This window comes from Microtus oregoni, unplaced genomic scaffold, assembly GCF_018167655.1.
Source record: "Microtus oregoni isolate MIOR12 unplaced genomic scaffold, Mior012 000071F_ref0000514, whole genome shotgun sequence".
NCBI classification, from domain to species: Eukaryota; Metazoa; Chordata; class Mammalia; order Rodentia; family Cricetidae; genus Microtus; species Microtus oregoni.
The window spans coordinates 298,033-312,687 of NW_024543978.1; the positions used below are offsets into that span (position 1 = coordinate 298,033).

Below are 14,655 nucleotides of genomic sequence, written 5' to 3' on the forward strand. Positions count from 1 at the left end.
CGTGTGTGTGTGCGATGTGTCATCATTAGATAACTAAGATGTGTGTGTGTGTGTGTGATGTGTCATCATTAGATAACTAAGACAATGACGCATTCACTGGCAAGCAGCATGAGAGGTAGCATGGACACCCCACAGAGGCAGTCCAGGTTCTTGGCAGGTGGCAGAAGTTTCACCATATTCCTAGAATATATTGTGACTTAAACTTGTGAATGACTTATCTCGGCAGTCTGCAAGTTTTTGGTTTGTGACTTACTCCCCCAAGCTCCAGGATTTGCTATATAATTAAGGATGTCTTTACGTAGTGAAGGAAGACTTTGAGCTCCTAATCCTCCTGTCTCTACCTTTCACAGGATGGGATGTGTCCCCATACCCTGCTTACTTCCACAATTGTCTATTAGTTTTCATGTTGTGTATGAATGTCAGAAATTGAAACAAGTGAAACTGTGGATGAAGACCACTGTAAAAAACTGCAGTGTAGCTGGGCGGTGGTGGCACACTACTTTAATCCCAGCACTCAGGAGCAGAGGCAAGCTGATCTCTGTGAGTTCAAGGACAGCCAGGTCTACAAGAGCTAGTTCCAGGACAGGCTCCAAAGCCACAGAGAAATCTTGTCTCTAAAATACAAAACAAACAAACAAAAGCTGCAGTGTAGCTCACGGATAAAGCTCTTTCTTGGCATGTATGAAACCCCGGAATCAACACCACCTTCCCATCACCACACACACACATGCACAAACACACACACTCTGTGATGTGTTCAAACATGAACCTAGGAGTTCATGACCAATGCTAAAAAGAGAACATGAGCCAGGTGCAGTGATGGACACCCATAGACCTAGGTATTTGGGAAGCTGAGACAGGAAGATTCCTAGATTAAACCGAATAACAGGATTGGGGTTAACCTGGCTAAATGAGACAATGTCTCTTTTAAAAATATTTAAAATGTTAAAAATTGGGGATGGCTATAGCTCAGTAGCGAAGCGCTTGACCAGTACACGAGATCCTGGATTAATAAAATAAAAACAAAAACAAAACCCTTAAATCTTAAGTAAATAAGCATCATTAATACTAGAGAGCAGCTCATTATTCCAAAAGTGGGGGGGGGGGGGTCTGGAGAGATGGCTCAGCTGTTAAGAGCACTGGCTGCTCTTCCAGAGGTCCTGAGTTCAACCACATGGTGGCCCACAACCATTTGTAATGAGATCTGGTGCCCTCTTGGTAGACTTACAGGCAGAACACAGTAAAAAAAAAAAAACAAAAAACCAGTAATGAATCAAGCACTTACTAAAAATCAAGAGTAACTAAATCTTAATATAAGTAAATTCTCCTTAGACTAATACTGGTAGCCGGGCAGTGGTGGCACATGCCTTTAATCCCAGCAATCAGGAGGCAGAGGCAGGTGGATCTCTGTGAGTTTGAGGCCAGCCTGATCTACAGAGTGAGTTCCAGGACAGTCAGGGCTGTTTACAGAGAAGCCCTGTCTTGGAGAAAAAAAAAGAAAAGAAAAGAAAAGAAAAGAAAAGGAAGGGGGCTGGAGAGATGGCTCAGTGGTTAAGAGCATTGCCTGCTCTTCCAAAGGTCCTGAGTTCAATTCCCAGCAACCACATGGTGGCTCACAACCATCTGTAAAGAGGTCTGGCACCCTCTTCTGGCCTTCAGGCATACAGACAGAATATTGTATACATAATAAAATAAATAAATATTTAAAAAAAAAAAAGAAAAGGAAAATACTGGAAAGAACATCATCAATATCACTTCCAATGACTGAGAGGGGGTACCTACCTCTGTTCCAGATGGCAACTGAAATCTACAGAGAATTCCACACAGGCCTTTCAGTCACTGCTCAATCTCACCTCACAATGGAGAGCAGAGGGAGAGAGTGAAAGAGAGAGAGAGAGAGCACACTCTGCTTACACATACAAAGGGGGGGGAAGCTAGTTATGGTAGTGCATAACTTTAATTCCAGCACTTGAGAAGCAGAGAGAATCTCTATGAGTTCAAGACCAACCTGGTCTATATCACAATTACCAGTGCTATGTAGTAAGACTGTCTCAAAAAGCAAAAATTGTGAGGCAGTGGTAGCACCTGCCTTTAATTCCAGCACTCTGAAAACAGAGACAGGCAAATCTCTGGGAGTTTGAGGCCAGCCTGGTCCACAGAGCAAGTTCCAGGACAGGTTCCAAAGCTACAGAGAAATCCTGTCTTGAGGGGGGAAAAAACAAATAGCAAAAATTAAGGGCTGGAAAATGGCTCAGTAGTTAAGAGCACTTGCTGCTCTTGTAGAGAATAGAGATTCAGTTCCCAGCACCCACTTGGTGGCTCACAACTGTCTGTGAACTCCAGTTCTAGGGGCATCTGAGGCTCTCCTCATGTGGCGCATGCAGTACCTCAGAGGCCAGAGATGCAGTACAAGTAAATAAATAAATAAATCTTTGAGCTAGAAAGATGTCTCAGCGATGAAGGGCATTGGCTGCTCTTTGGGGGGACCGGGTTTTGATTCCCAGCACCCACGTGGTGACTGACAACCTTCTCTAACTCCAGTCCCAGAAGATCATCTTCTTCTGGCCTCTGTGGGAACCAGGCACGCATATGATACAGAGACGTAAATGTGGGCAAAACACTCATACACATATTTTATTTTAAAAAACAAAACAAAACATTCACTTGATTCTAACAGAGCTTCCAGATCTACCTTCCAATTTACAAAAGAGCCATGATTGCAGAGCATGGAGCCTACAGAATTAATCTGCCTCTTTCAAGAACCTTAATGCACACTGACCATGCTTGCACACGGTGTGCGGAGATGACAACTACCTCTACAGTAAGACAGTCCTGTGAAATATTCTTCTAGATGTTGCAGGGGGAAACCACCTGTGTCCACAAACCCAGTGCAGCGGTGCACTCCTGTAATCTCAGCACTCAGAAGGCAGAGGAGAGGACAGCCTTAAGTTCAAGGCGTCAGCTAGCTAGCGAACACAATGAGACCCTGTCTCAAAAACCCACAAAAGGGCTGCTCAGCAGGTAAAGGTACCTGCCACTGAGTCTGAAAGCTCGAGTTCAATCCCTGGGATGAATAATTAAGAGAGAACCAAGTCATGCAAGGTGTCCTCTAACTTCCACATGTACACTGTGGTACACACACATACACAGACACACACATACACACTATATAATTTTCTAAAGCCACAAATAGAAGGAAAAAAATGTCTGCACATTTTAGATAAACATGTTAAGTACAGAATGGGGAGCATCAGTGGTGATGCACGCTTTTAATCCCAGTAAAACTACCAGCTGGAGATGACTCATCCAGGTAAAGTGCTTACTCTGGATACCAGCTTCTGTTCTGAAGCCAAGTTCAAAAGCAGCATTTATGATAAGATCTGGTACAGGGAACAACAGCACTACTTTTATGAATTAGAGTAACAAGCAATTCACAAACTGCCTACAAATGCTGTAACTTCTCTGAGATGACTCAAAGAAGAGTGCTTGCTCCTCATCCAGAGGACCCATTTCAGTTCCCAGTACCCTGTAGGGTTGTTCTCGACTGTAACGCCACTCCAGGGGATTTGATGGACACTTTTCTAGCCTCTGGGACTCTAGTATACATATGTACACACACACACACACACACACACACACACACACACACAAATTCTTCTGTTTTTTGGTTTCTGAGACAGGGTTTCTCTGTGTAGCCCTGGCTTTCCTGGACCTTGCTCTGTAGACCAGACTAGACTGGCCTCGAACACACAGAAATCCGCCTGCCTCTAACTCCTGAGTGCTGGGATTAAAGGCATGTGCCACCATTACCTGGTAATCTTTAATTTTCTTTTTAAAAAACGAAGGCAAAACTGTATTTTAGCTGACGATGGATGGGTGATGTGGGATTGTCATATATCAATCTGTTGATTTCATTGGTTAAGCAATAAAAAGAAACTGCTTGGCCCTCATAGGTTAAAACATAGGTGGGAGGAGTAAACAGAACAGAATGCTGGGAGGAAGAGGAAGTGAGCTCAGACTGACAGCTCTGCTCTCTAGAGAGAGACGCCATGCTCCCATCTCCAGGGCGGACGCGAGAGCTCTGCTCTCTGAGACACACGCGATGAAGCTCCGACCCAGGATGGACGTAGGCTAGAATCTCCCTGGTAAGCCACCTCGTGGGCTACACTAGAAATGGGCTAGTCCAGGTGCGAGAGTTAGCCGAGAAGAGGCTAGATAGAAATGGGCCAAGCAGTGTTTAAATGAATACAGTTTGTGTGTTATTATTTCGGGCAAAGCTAGCCGTGCGGGTGGCGGGGTGCTGAGGACGCAGCCCCGCCGCTCCTACTACAGAACGGCACCCAACGCTCTTATTACTACAGATGGGTAGCAGGAGGTGCAGTTCAATCAGTGCAGGAAGGAATTCAATGACCATGTACTCAGATGTGACCATCAGTCACCTCAGACCTACACCAAGGGGTACACTACCCTGCAGAAACACCTTAGAACATGTCAGAGGGCCTGCCTGAGGACACTCTCACCTAGCCTCCAGAGCCATAGAAGCAGGCTGGAATTCAAGCTGTCCCTGTACTGCAAATAAGGAAAATCAGGATGACAGTGACTCACACTTTATAAAGCAGGGATGTGGCTCCAACCAGGGTGAGAACTCCCCACCAGAGTCCCTTCCTTACAGAAGGTTCAAGGGCAGAGGGACCAGTCCAGGAAAAGGCCTAGACAACATCACCAGCTTCTTAACTACTCTCACAGAAAGCCTGAGCAGAGGAGCAAAGCTGTTCTCCAAGAGAACAAAGCATCAGAAAGTAAGAACACCTGCCAGGAAGGCTTACCTTTCCGAAGAACACGCTTCTTTGCTCGAATGTCAGTTTCTAGCTCTGCTGCTCGAATGTAAATCCTGACAGACTGTGGGAGATGACGGACAGCTTGTGCCACCACAGCCTTGGCTGTGTCCCCAGGCTGCAGCCTGGCTGCTTCTAGCCATACATCTTCACTCTGGGGAAAAATAAAAAGTAAAAAACTCAGTAAGAACAGCCTAGAAACCACAAGGGAGAAGTAAGTACTACCTCTGGGGCCCCCAGATACCTAGAAGAGGGCATCAGATCCTCTGAAATGGAGTTACAGACAGTTGTGAGCAGCCATTGTAGCTTCTGGAAATCAAGCTAAGGTCCTCTAAAGAGCAGTCAGCACTTTCAAATGCTGAGCCTCTAGGTTTCTTTTGTTATGACAAGCTACCTAGTTCTTCCCTTTCAGTGCAGCTCACCCTGCCATTATAATGGTGGGTCAGTCTCTGCTCCATACAAAAGCAAGCAAGAAACTCCTTTCCCTCTGCTTATAACCTTGCTCCGGCTCCATTTCTCCATATAGGTACCATGCCTGGCAGAACACAGAGGGTTTTCTGTCAAGAGCAATGTGCTATAGGCTTCACCTTGGGGCACATCTCTGTCCCTTTCATAATAAGGTTCCGAGCCACTTGTAGCTTTCCAGTGACTTCTTCCAGGCGAGCTGATGCAATCCAAGCTGGTGGATGATGAGGGTTTGTTTCTCGAACAGATTTGAGAAGTAGCCGTGCCTTCTTAATGTCACTGTAAGAATGAGAAGGCACATCAGGTCACACGACCAGAGATAGGACAAGAATCAGGGAGAAGGCACCTCCTTCATACACAAGGCATAAACTGCTAAGGAAAACATTCTGAAAATGCAAAATCCAAAAGAGCTCTGTTGGCCCTGAGCAAACAAACTGAGGCCTGAATGTCAGACAGGAAAAATGAGACAAATACAAGCTGCTTTCTAGCTCACCATAAGCACTGACCTTACTATTTGTAAAATAGTTAACACATACAGTAAATAAGTACAAATATATTTCTACATTTGCCAGAAGATCCATGTCATATTTTGACTGTATATTCTTTTTTCTAAAACTCCACAACATACTAGGCAATTCGAGTTCCCATTTCAACCTACCAATTCTGCAACATACTCACTTGATGTCCCCTCCGTGGGTTGGGATCATGGAATTTAGATCCGTCAGATAGCCTTTGGGGTCCACAACAGTTTGCCCACTCACTGAATCAGATACCTACAAGATAGGTAAAGGTGAGAATCAGTTAGACATGACCAGCAATGTCTAAAACAAAGAATGAATTACCAAGGACCCTGGAGACCCTCCTAACAAATCTACCCAAGAAAAAAGAGTCAGGAGGAAAATCACCTTACTGTAACTCAGACAACAGTTGGTGATTAGGAAAATGTCTTCTACAGAGAAAGTGTAGAAATCTTCTACAAGAATTGATATTGGGGGTAGGGATAGAGTTGAGGGAAAAATGGCTCCCATAGGCCCATGTGTGAATATTTGGTCCCCAGTTGGTGAAACTATTTGGAAAGAATTAGGGGATAGGACGCTCACTGGAGGTAGGCTTTGAGGTTTCAAAAGATTTGTGCCGGCCGGGCGATGGTGGCGCACGCCTTTAATCCCAGCACTCGGGAGGCAGAGGGAGGCGGATCTCTGTGAGTTCGAGACCAGCCTGGTCTACAGAGCTAGTTCCAGGACAGGCTCCAAAGCCACAGAGAAACCCTGTCTCGAAAAACCAAAAAAAAAAAAAAAAAAAAAAAGATTTGTGCCAGCCGGGAGGTGACGGCACATACCTTTAATCTTGGGAGGCAGAGGCAGGCAGATCTGTGAGTTAGAAGCCAATCTGGTCTACACAGTGAGTTCCAGGACAGCCAAAGTTACATAACAGAGAAACCCTGTCTCGGGAGAAAAAAAAAAAACTTGTGCCATTCTCAGTGCGCCCCTCTCTCTGGCAGGTGGTTGTGGATCAAAACCTGAGCTCTCAGCTCTTCCTTCACTCCACCATGGACTCTTACACTCTTGTGGAATATCACTTTAACTATGCAAATGTGCTGCATCTGTTTATGCTGCATTTGTTTAATTATGTAAAGATGTGTTGTTGTTTTACCTTGCCTGCCTAAGGCACCTGATTGGGCTAATAAAAAGCTGAACAGAGGGATATGCAGGGTTGACAGGCAGAGAAAATAAGTAGGAGAAATCTAGGTTCAAGGGAGAAGAAGAGGGGCTGGCGAGATGGCTCAGAGGTTAAGAACACTGGCTGCTCTTCCAGAGGTCCTGAGTTCAATTTCCAGCAACCACACGATGGCTCACAACCCTCTATAATGAGATCTGGTGCCCTCTCCTGGGCTACAGGCACACATCATACATGCAGGGAGAATGCTGTTAACATAATAAATAAATAAATCTTTAAAAAAAAAAAGAGGAGGAGAGAATGAGGGAGAAAGAGGAACATGCCTGGGTCCAGAAGCCAGGCAGCTGCCAGACAGAAGGACACAGAACAAACACGAAAGTAAGATATGCGGAATGAAAGAAAGGTAAAGTCCTGAGGCAAAATGTAGATTAAAAAAAATAGATTAAAACAGAGCTAAGATAAGGCCAAACATTCAGAACCAATAACCAGTTTCCACATCATGATTTGAGAGCTTGTTGGTGGTCCAAAAGAAAGTGTGCTATGTACTTTGAAATCACAAACCAAATGAAATGCTTTCTTTTATAGGTTATAGGTGACCTTGGTCATGGTCTTTTATCACATCAACAGAAAAAACAGAAAAGCAACAAAGACAGAAAGAGAACCCAAAAGTTCCAGGGGAAAAAATACTCAAGTGAACATATATTAAAAAAATTGTCTTTCCAATGTTGTGGAATAATATTTCTATATGCTGTGATGTGTCTTTGCCAAAGTGCCTTCTTACTGGTTTAAAGAGCAGAATGGAACAGCGGGGCAGGTTGGCAGGACTTCTGGGGACAGAGGAGTCTCAGAAGAAGAAAGGTGAAGTCGCCAGCCAGATGCAGAGGAAGCAGATGGGCAGCACAGAGTCAAGATAACCTAGTCAAAGAACGCAGACTAAGAGACACAGGTTAATGTAAGTTATAAGAACTAGTTAGGAACAAGCCTAAGTCAAGGCCAAGCTTTTGTAATTCAGAAGTCTCTGTGTCATTTTTTTCCAAGCTGGCAGCCCAAAGAAAAATCCTATCTACATTCCAAAACTGACTTAAACCAAGAAATTTTAAGTTAAAGGTTGGTAATTACAATATTTTAATTTCAATACAGCAGTTCATTCTACTATTATAAATGTGAGTTTTTTAAACTGCCAAGATAAGCCAGGTAGCACAAGCCTATAATCCAACTACTTAGAAGGCTGAGGCAGGAAGAGGCAAAGTTCAAAGCCCACCTCGCTACACAGTGAGCTCACGGCCTTCACAACTTACTGAGTATCAATCCAACATTAAAAACTAAAAATTAGCCAGCCATGGTGGCACATGCTTTGAATACGAGCACTCTGGAGAAAGAGGCAGGTGGATCTCTATAAGTTTGAGAGGTCAGCCTGGTCGACAGAGTGAGTTTTAAGACAGGACAACCCTGTCTAAAAACAAAAACCACAACCTAAAAACAGCCAGCAAGGGCATGCTGCTTTAAAATCGGCAAACAGGAGGCAGAGGCAGGTAGAGCACTGCTGTAGGATATTTTGACTGCATTCTGATGCTCTTGAGTGTGCCAATAAAGTTTGCTTTGAATCAGAGAGCAGAGCTAGGTACTAGGTTTTGGAGGACAGATAGAGAGACATACAGGAAACAGTAGGGTAGGGCTCAGAGAAAGTCTCAGCCTTTTTGGATCAAGTAATGGGAGGGAGGAAGAGAGGGTGAAGGTCAGAAGGTCACTAGCTGTTTCTCCCCTGCTTCTCTGGTCATTCAACATTCTTACACCAATATTTGACTCCCGAGTTTTTATTGATAAAGAATAATTAGATAAAGCTCCAGAGCACTGGTCTACATATCCAGGAGGTCAGTCAAAAAGTAAGAGCCTGATTTAGGAGAAAAAAAAATAGAAAAGGCCTGGAGATTTTGTGAGCTGTCTGGCTAATAGTAAACATGAGGGCCTAAATTAAAATACCCAGCACTCATGTTAAAAGTGTGTGTGTGGGGGGGCTGGAGAGATGGCTCAGTGGTTGAGAGCATTGCCTGCTCTTCCAAAGGTCCTGAGTTCAATTCCCGGCAACCACATGGTGGCTCACAACCATCTGTAAAGAGGTCTGGTGCCCTCTTCTGGCCTGCAGACATACACACAGACAGACTATTGTATACATAATAAATAAATATTTAAAAAAAAAAAGTGTGTGTGTGTGTGTGTGTGTTTAATATATTAAAAAATGCATGGTCATGTGTGCCTCTTATTTTGTTTTTTGAGATAGGGTTTCTCTGTATAGCCTTAACTGTCCTGGAACTCACTCTGTAGACCAGACTAGCCTCAAACTCAGAGAGATCCACCTGCCTGACTCCCGAGTGCCAGGATTAAAGGCCTGTGCCACCACCAAACAACCCGACTGTCCAGAAACTTGCTTTGTAGCATAGGCTGGCCTCAAACTCACCGAGATTCATCTGCCTCTACTTCCCAAGTGCTGAGATTAAAGGTATACACCACCATGCCCAGCAGCTATTGGTTTTTTATTGTAAAATACTTTCTATTATAAGTTTTCCAAAATACAATAACAAAAGGTTAGGAATTTAGTTCAGTGATAGAACACTTGCCTAGCAAGTGTAGGAGCCTGGATTCATTCCCAGTGCTTAAAAAAGGACAGTAAGCTTTATCAATAGAGTATGTGACGTTGTTGGGAGGTATGATGGCCTCATACCTCCAAGGGACAGACTAGCATGCCACACAGGGCTGGCCTTTTACTTATTCATCTGCTTGTTTGTTTTTTTATTTTTTTGTTTTTTACAGAGCCACAGGGGTTTCTCTGTTGCTTTGGAGCCTATCCTGGAACTAGCTCTTGTAGACCAGACTGGCTTCAAACTCAGAGATTCTCCTGACTTTGCCTCCCGAGTGCTGGGATTAAAGGCGTGTGCCACCACGGCCTGGTTCTGGCCTTTTATTTGCTGTGCTAAGTGCACATGCCCTGTACTCACCTGCGTACAGAATCTCATCTACACTATGACAAGGGCAGAGTATCATTTCATGACAAAACATAAAGAATAAACTTTACGGGGGCTGGAGAGATAGCTCAGAGGTTAAGAGCACTGGCTCTTCTTCCAGAGGTCCTGAGTTCAACAGCAACCACATGGTGGCTCACAACCATCTATAAATAATGAGATCTGGTGCCCTCTTCTGACCTGTAGGCATACGTGCAGGGAGAACACTGTATACATAATAAATAAATCTTTTTTTAAAAAATTTTTACATATATGTTTTTAATTTGTTGAATGTTTTGTTTTGTTTATGATGGGGATCAAATGAAGGGCCTTGATGTCAGAGACAAGTGATCTACCAACTAAGCTACATCCCCTAAATTTGTTCCTTTCTCCTCCTTTCAGTACCATTTTTAAGAAAATACACATGACAAATTCTCACCTGGCTAAGCCTCATGTCCATCAGGGTATTTCTTGCTTGGCCAATCTTCCTCATATCCAGCTCCCCTGTACCAGGTGTCATCAACCCTGGTGTCATTCCACCAGGGTACGGCGTGTTCAGGCCACCCGGATAGGGTGTGTTCAGACCTCCAAATTGCTAAGGAGAATAAAACACTGACTTGCACTGTCATGCTGAGGATTCCACCACCTTTAAACACTGCCCCCTACTCCCCATGTCCAAATAGGTACAGCTATGCAGACTCTTCCACATCACAGCTACAGAAGCATTCAACATCCAACCTCTCACTGCACCCTTTTCAGACTAAAAAAGCCCCATTTGCCCGTTCAGATACTCACAGTTTGTCGAGGATCCACAGATGTGTGGTTCTCTCCAGTCTGTAAATGTTTGGCAAAGAAACTGTCAGGAACAGGGGTCAGCTTCTCATAGCGCGGATTCCGTTGGCGTTTGTTTCTGGCATCGCCAACTTCTGGGATGCTCAGCCACTCTTCTTCTGTGACCTCTGCCAACTTCCTCTGGAAATATGCAGAACCCAAATGTTAGTCATCTACAGAACTTCATAACTGTCTTCCTCAAGGCTCTGGCCTATTGTTCCTTAGAATGACTGATGTAGAGATGGTTTCCCATTTGAAAAAAAAAATGAGGGGCTGGAGAGATGGCTCAGAGGTTAAGAGCACTGGCTGCTCTTCCAGAGGTCCTGAGTTCAATTCCCAGCACCACATGGTGGCTCACAACCATTTGTAATGAGATCTGGTGCCCTCTTCTGGCACAAAAGCATATTTAAGGGCACTCATACATAAAATAAACAATGAATCTTAAAAAAAAAAAAGTAGCTTTGCTTTTTAAAACATAGGACAGATGATCAAATACACTGAAGCACAAACCTCCCCTAAGCAATTAATCCTCTAAGTATAGAGCAAGGTTAGTAAAGGTTCAACAGTGTAGCAACAGCAGAGCAGTTTGGCCTCCACTGCTAAGATGAGGGCCTGAGGACCAGAGTGCCAACCCATCTGCTCACCTTAAGATCTGAAAATTGCTGCTGGATTTTGGGACGTTCCATTCGGTATTTTTCAATCTCCTCTTTCTCCCTTTGCTCTCTAGGAAAAAAAAATGTGCCTGCATTAGAAATATTAGATGTAGGGTTTGGAGAAGTATTAGATATAGGCTTAGAGCGCTTGTTCTTGTAGAGAAGGCACAGCTATCCACAGCTCCAGTTCTAAGAGATCCTGCAGGATAAAAGGGTCAGTCAAAAAAACCCAATCAATCCCTGAGCACAAAACCTAGCACCCTGACCCTGAACCCAGAACCAGTGAAATAAACATGCCCTGGACCTGAAACCTGAGCCAGTGAAAGAAACACTTTTAGCTCTGAACCCAGAATGTAAGAAACACACCCTAACTCTGAAACCACTTTGGTCCTAGAAGGACAGCCAGGGAAAGAAATACACCTTAGCCCTGAAAATAGAGCCAAAAAGCTAGAGTCAGTGAAAGAAACACAGTTTGACCCTGAAACCACAGCCAATTCTGCCCTGAACAAACTAACTAATCCCTGAACAGGAAAACCAGCCAATCTCTGAGCAGAAAATCTTCTCCCTGGGAAAACTCCGTCCCTAAGAAGCCTTACAGAAGCCCCTCTGCCTGCTCAGCTGCTGGCTGTCCTTTACTACCATGGCAGAGACAGCCCCTCTCCTGGACTCCTCCTTCCCAAATCTCTTTCTTAAAAGAGTTTTGGGTGAAGATCTTCTTTCACAAGTGCAGAAAAGAACCTCCCTTAGAGGAGCTGAGCATAAAAACCAAAAGAAACAGTTACATCTGCTGCTTCCTAGGAAACTCTGGGGAGTTGAGCAGAAAAACTTTTTGCCAGAACCAGAGGAGATGCAACATTTCTGCAGCAGCTTCCCTTTAATGGAGTGAAGGTGAAGCAGAAGCAGTATCCTGGGCCAAAGTGGAGCAGAAGAAACAGATAGCTCTGTTAGGACAGGAACCATACACAGTTCGGCTGTAACAGCTCTCTGGGACAGAAGCAGGAGTACTACATCCTGCCGGGAGACCACGCCCCACTGCACCCCAGCTTAAGGTGTAGCCTGACTTCACAATATACCAGGATGCCTTATCCAGCCTCCAGAGTTATACTATTGCAGCTCCAGGTATAGCCTGATTTCCAGACAAATCAGAATACCTTTCCCTCCAGAGCTGTCCCTCTGCAGCTCCAGAGCTCACCTACAGATCCAATACTCTTTTCTGACAACCATGGGCACTAGGCATGCACTCAGTACACATACAGACATGCAGACAAAGCAGTCATACATACAAAATGAATGTCTTTAAAAATTTTTTTTTTAAAATTGGATGCCCAATGCAAAATAAAGTTGTCTTGTTGTCTATCTTTACTATGCAACCAAAAACAATTCCACACACTTAATAATTACCTAGAATATATTTTAGGCAACTGTAGATATAATCACAAATCTAATCGTTCAATTATTTACCAAATGAAAACAGAAACTAGAGAAATCAGATATTTTACTTTCCTAGATGTTCCTTGAGTGATAATATGTTTATATAAAAATAAATCCATTAGAGGCAGGTATGATGGCACATATCCTTAATCTCAACACTGGGAGGCAGAAATAGGCAAATCTCTGTGAGTTCAAGGCTAGCCTGGTCTATGCATTTATATAATGATGCATGATTCCAGGACAGCCAGGGCTATGCAGAGACTGTGTGTCCAGAAAAAAAGAAATAAAAATCCATTATAAAGAAAAACATATTTTACTCCGTTAAACAGCACACCTGATCTACACTTCAACACTGTACTCCACAGTGTCAGCTGTGATGGACCAGCCTAACTCCATCTTAAGGATAGAAGTCATTTTGTTTTAAGGTCAGAACAAGCTCATTTCTGTCTGCTGCAAAATTCAAGTTGATCATGCTTTAACCTGTTTCTGGAATTTGACATGCTCTTCTCCACACTACGGAGTTTGACTCACACATTGAATATACCAATAAGATGTTCTACCAAATTAATTTTAAAATGTTCAGCCAAGTTCCTATGTAACCAAAATTCCTCTGAAACTGCCCCCTGACCCTTAAAAACCCTTTATTCTTGCAGTTTTTTAGACAATATAAACCCTATCCTTTCCTGCATCTGATGCTATATTTTCAAACCCTACTTTAGGGAGATAGGCTTGTCTGACAGAAAATAAAACTTGCTTATTAATTTGAAAAGATTTAGGTAATGGTCTTTACTCTCATTTGGTAGACTTAAATTAACAGTTGTTTCCTCCCATTGGTTACCTTGCTGACGAGAAGCTATAGCAACAATATCACTGTCCAAAAACTCAAGAGACTATTGTTCAGCTGGAACCTTCAGCTCACTCCTGCTGAATCCAGATAGTCCCATCCCTGTCTCTCTGTCTGTCTCTCTCTCCCTCCCTCCCCCCCTCCCTCCCTCCAAACCACACCTTCTCAGAGAATCTCTGAACCAAATCTCTGAACCAAAAAGGCCAATTCCAAATTCTTGGCGGCTATGGCAACTCCTCCCCTGAAGGCACCAGCAGCCTAAATCCCCACCCAAACACTCCAGCTTTTGACCACACTTGGGCACGAACCCAGCTCACCTACAGGCTAGATAAGCTCCCTGCTCTAGTTCAGGTGTGTGACTTCTCTGGCCCCATTTCTGGGACTGGAGGACTCACCCAGGAGTTGCTCTGCTCAAATAAACCTGTTCCTTTTCTTTTCCAAATTGGCTTGATCTGGCTTATTGCATTGACAGAGAAACCTACTACTGGGGTACAGAAAATCTATTAACTATCTTATCCATATTACTAGTTCCAAAAAAAGCAAAAGTTCAAAGTATGGTTTATTTTTTTTCAATTCATGGTTTCTCTGTGTAGTCAGCCCTAGTTGTCCTAGAACGCTCGCTGTAGAGGAAGCTGGACTTGAACTTAGGCATCTGCCTGCCTCTGCTTCCCAAGTACTGGGATTAAAAGTGTGTACCACTATGGCAGGCTCAAAGTATGGTTTCTACTGGGCACATGGAACAGGCCTTTAATCCTAGCACATGGAATGCAGAGCAGGAAATGTAATTCTTACTTGATGATTCTTATTGTATATAGTTTTGCAATGTTAGAGTTAAAACTTTTCCTTTTAATTTAGACAAAAAAAGGTAAATGTTGTAGAATAATCTTTTTGTACACTGTGATGATATGTCACTGGTTGGTTTA

At 43.7% G+C, this 14,655-nt stretch overlaps 1 protein-coding gene across 1 annotated transcript in view; it reads right to left on the reverse strand.

Moving 5' to 3' along the window:
* The window catches only part of Prpf6 (pre-mRNA processing factor 6), a 61,426-nt gene that overhangs the window by 32,460 nt on the left and 14,311 nt on the right, over window positions 1-14,655 (reverse strand). The window contains exons 4-9 of the mRNA XM_041641811.1: window positions 11,449-11,527; window positions 10,769-10,945; window positions 10,413-10,568; window positions 5,979-6,073; window positions 5,423-5,579; window positions 4,827-4,989 (exon numbers count right to left, since the gene is read on the reverse strand). Of these exons, the coding sequence (XP_041497745.1) occupies window positions 4,827-4,989; window positions 5,423-5,579; window positions 5,979-6,073; window positions 10,413-10,568; window positions 10,769-10,945; window positions 11,449-11,527 (827 nt within the window). The remainder of the gene's footprint in view (window positions 1-4,826; window positions 4,990-5,422; window positions 5,580-5,978; window positions 6,074-10,412; window positions 10,569-10,768; window positions 10,946-11,448; window positions 11,528-14,655) is intronic.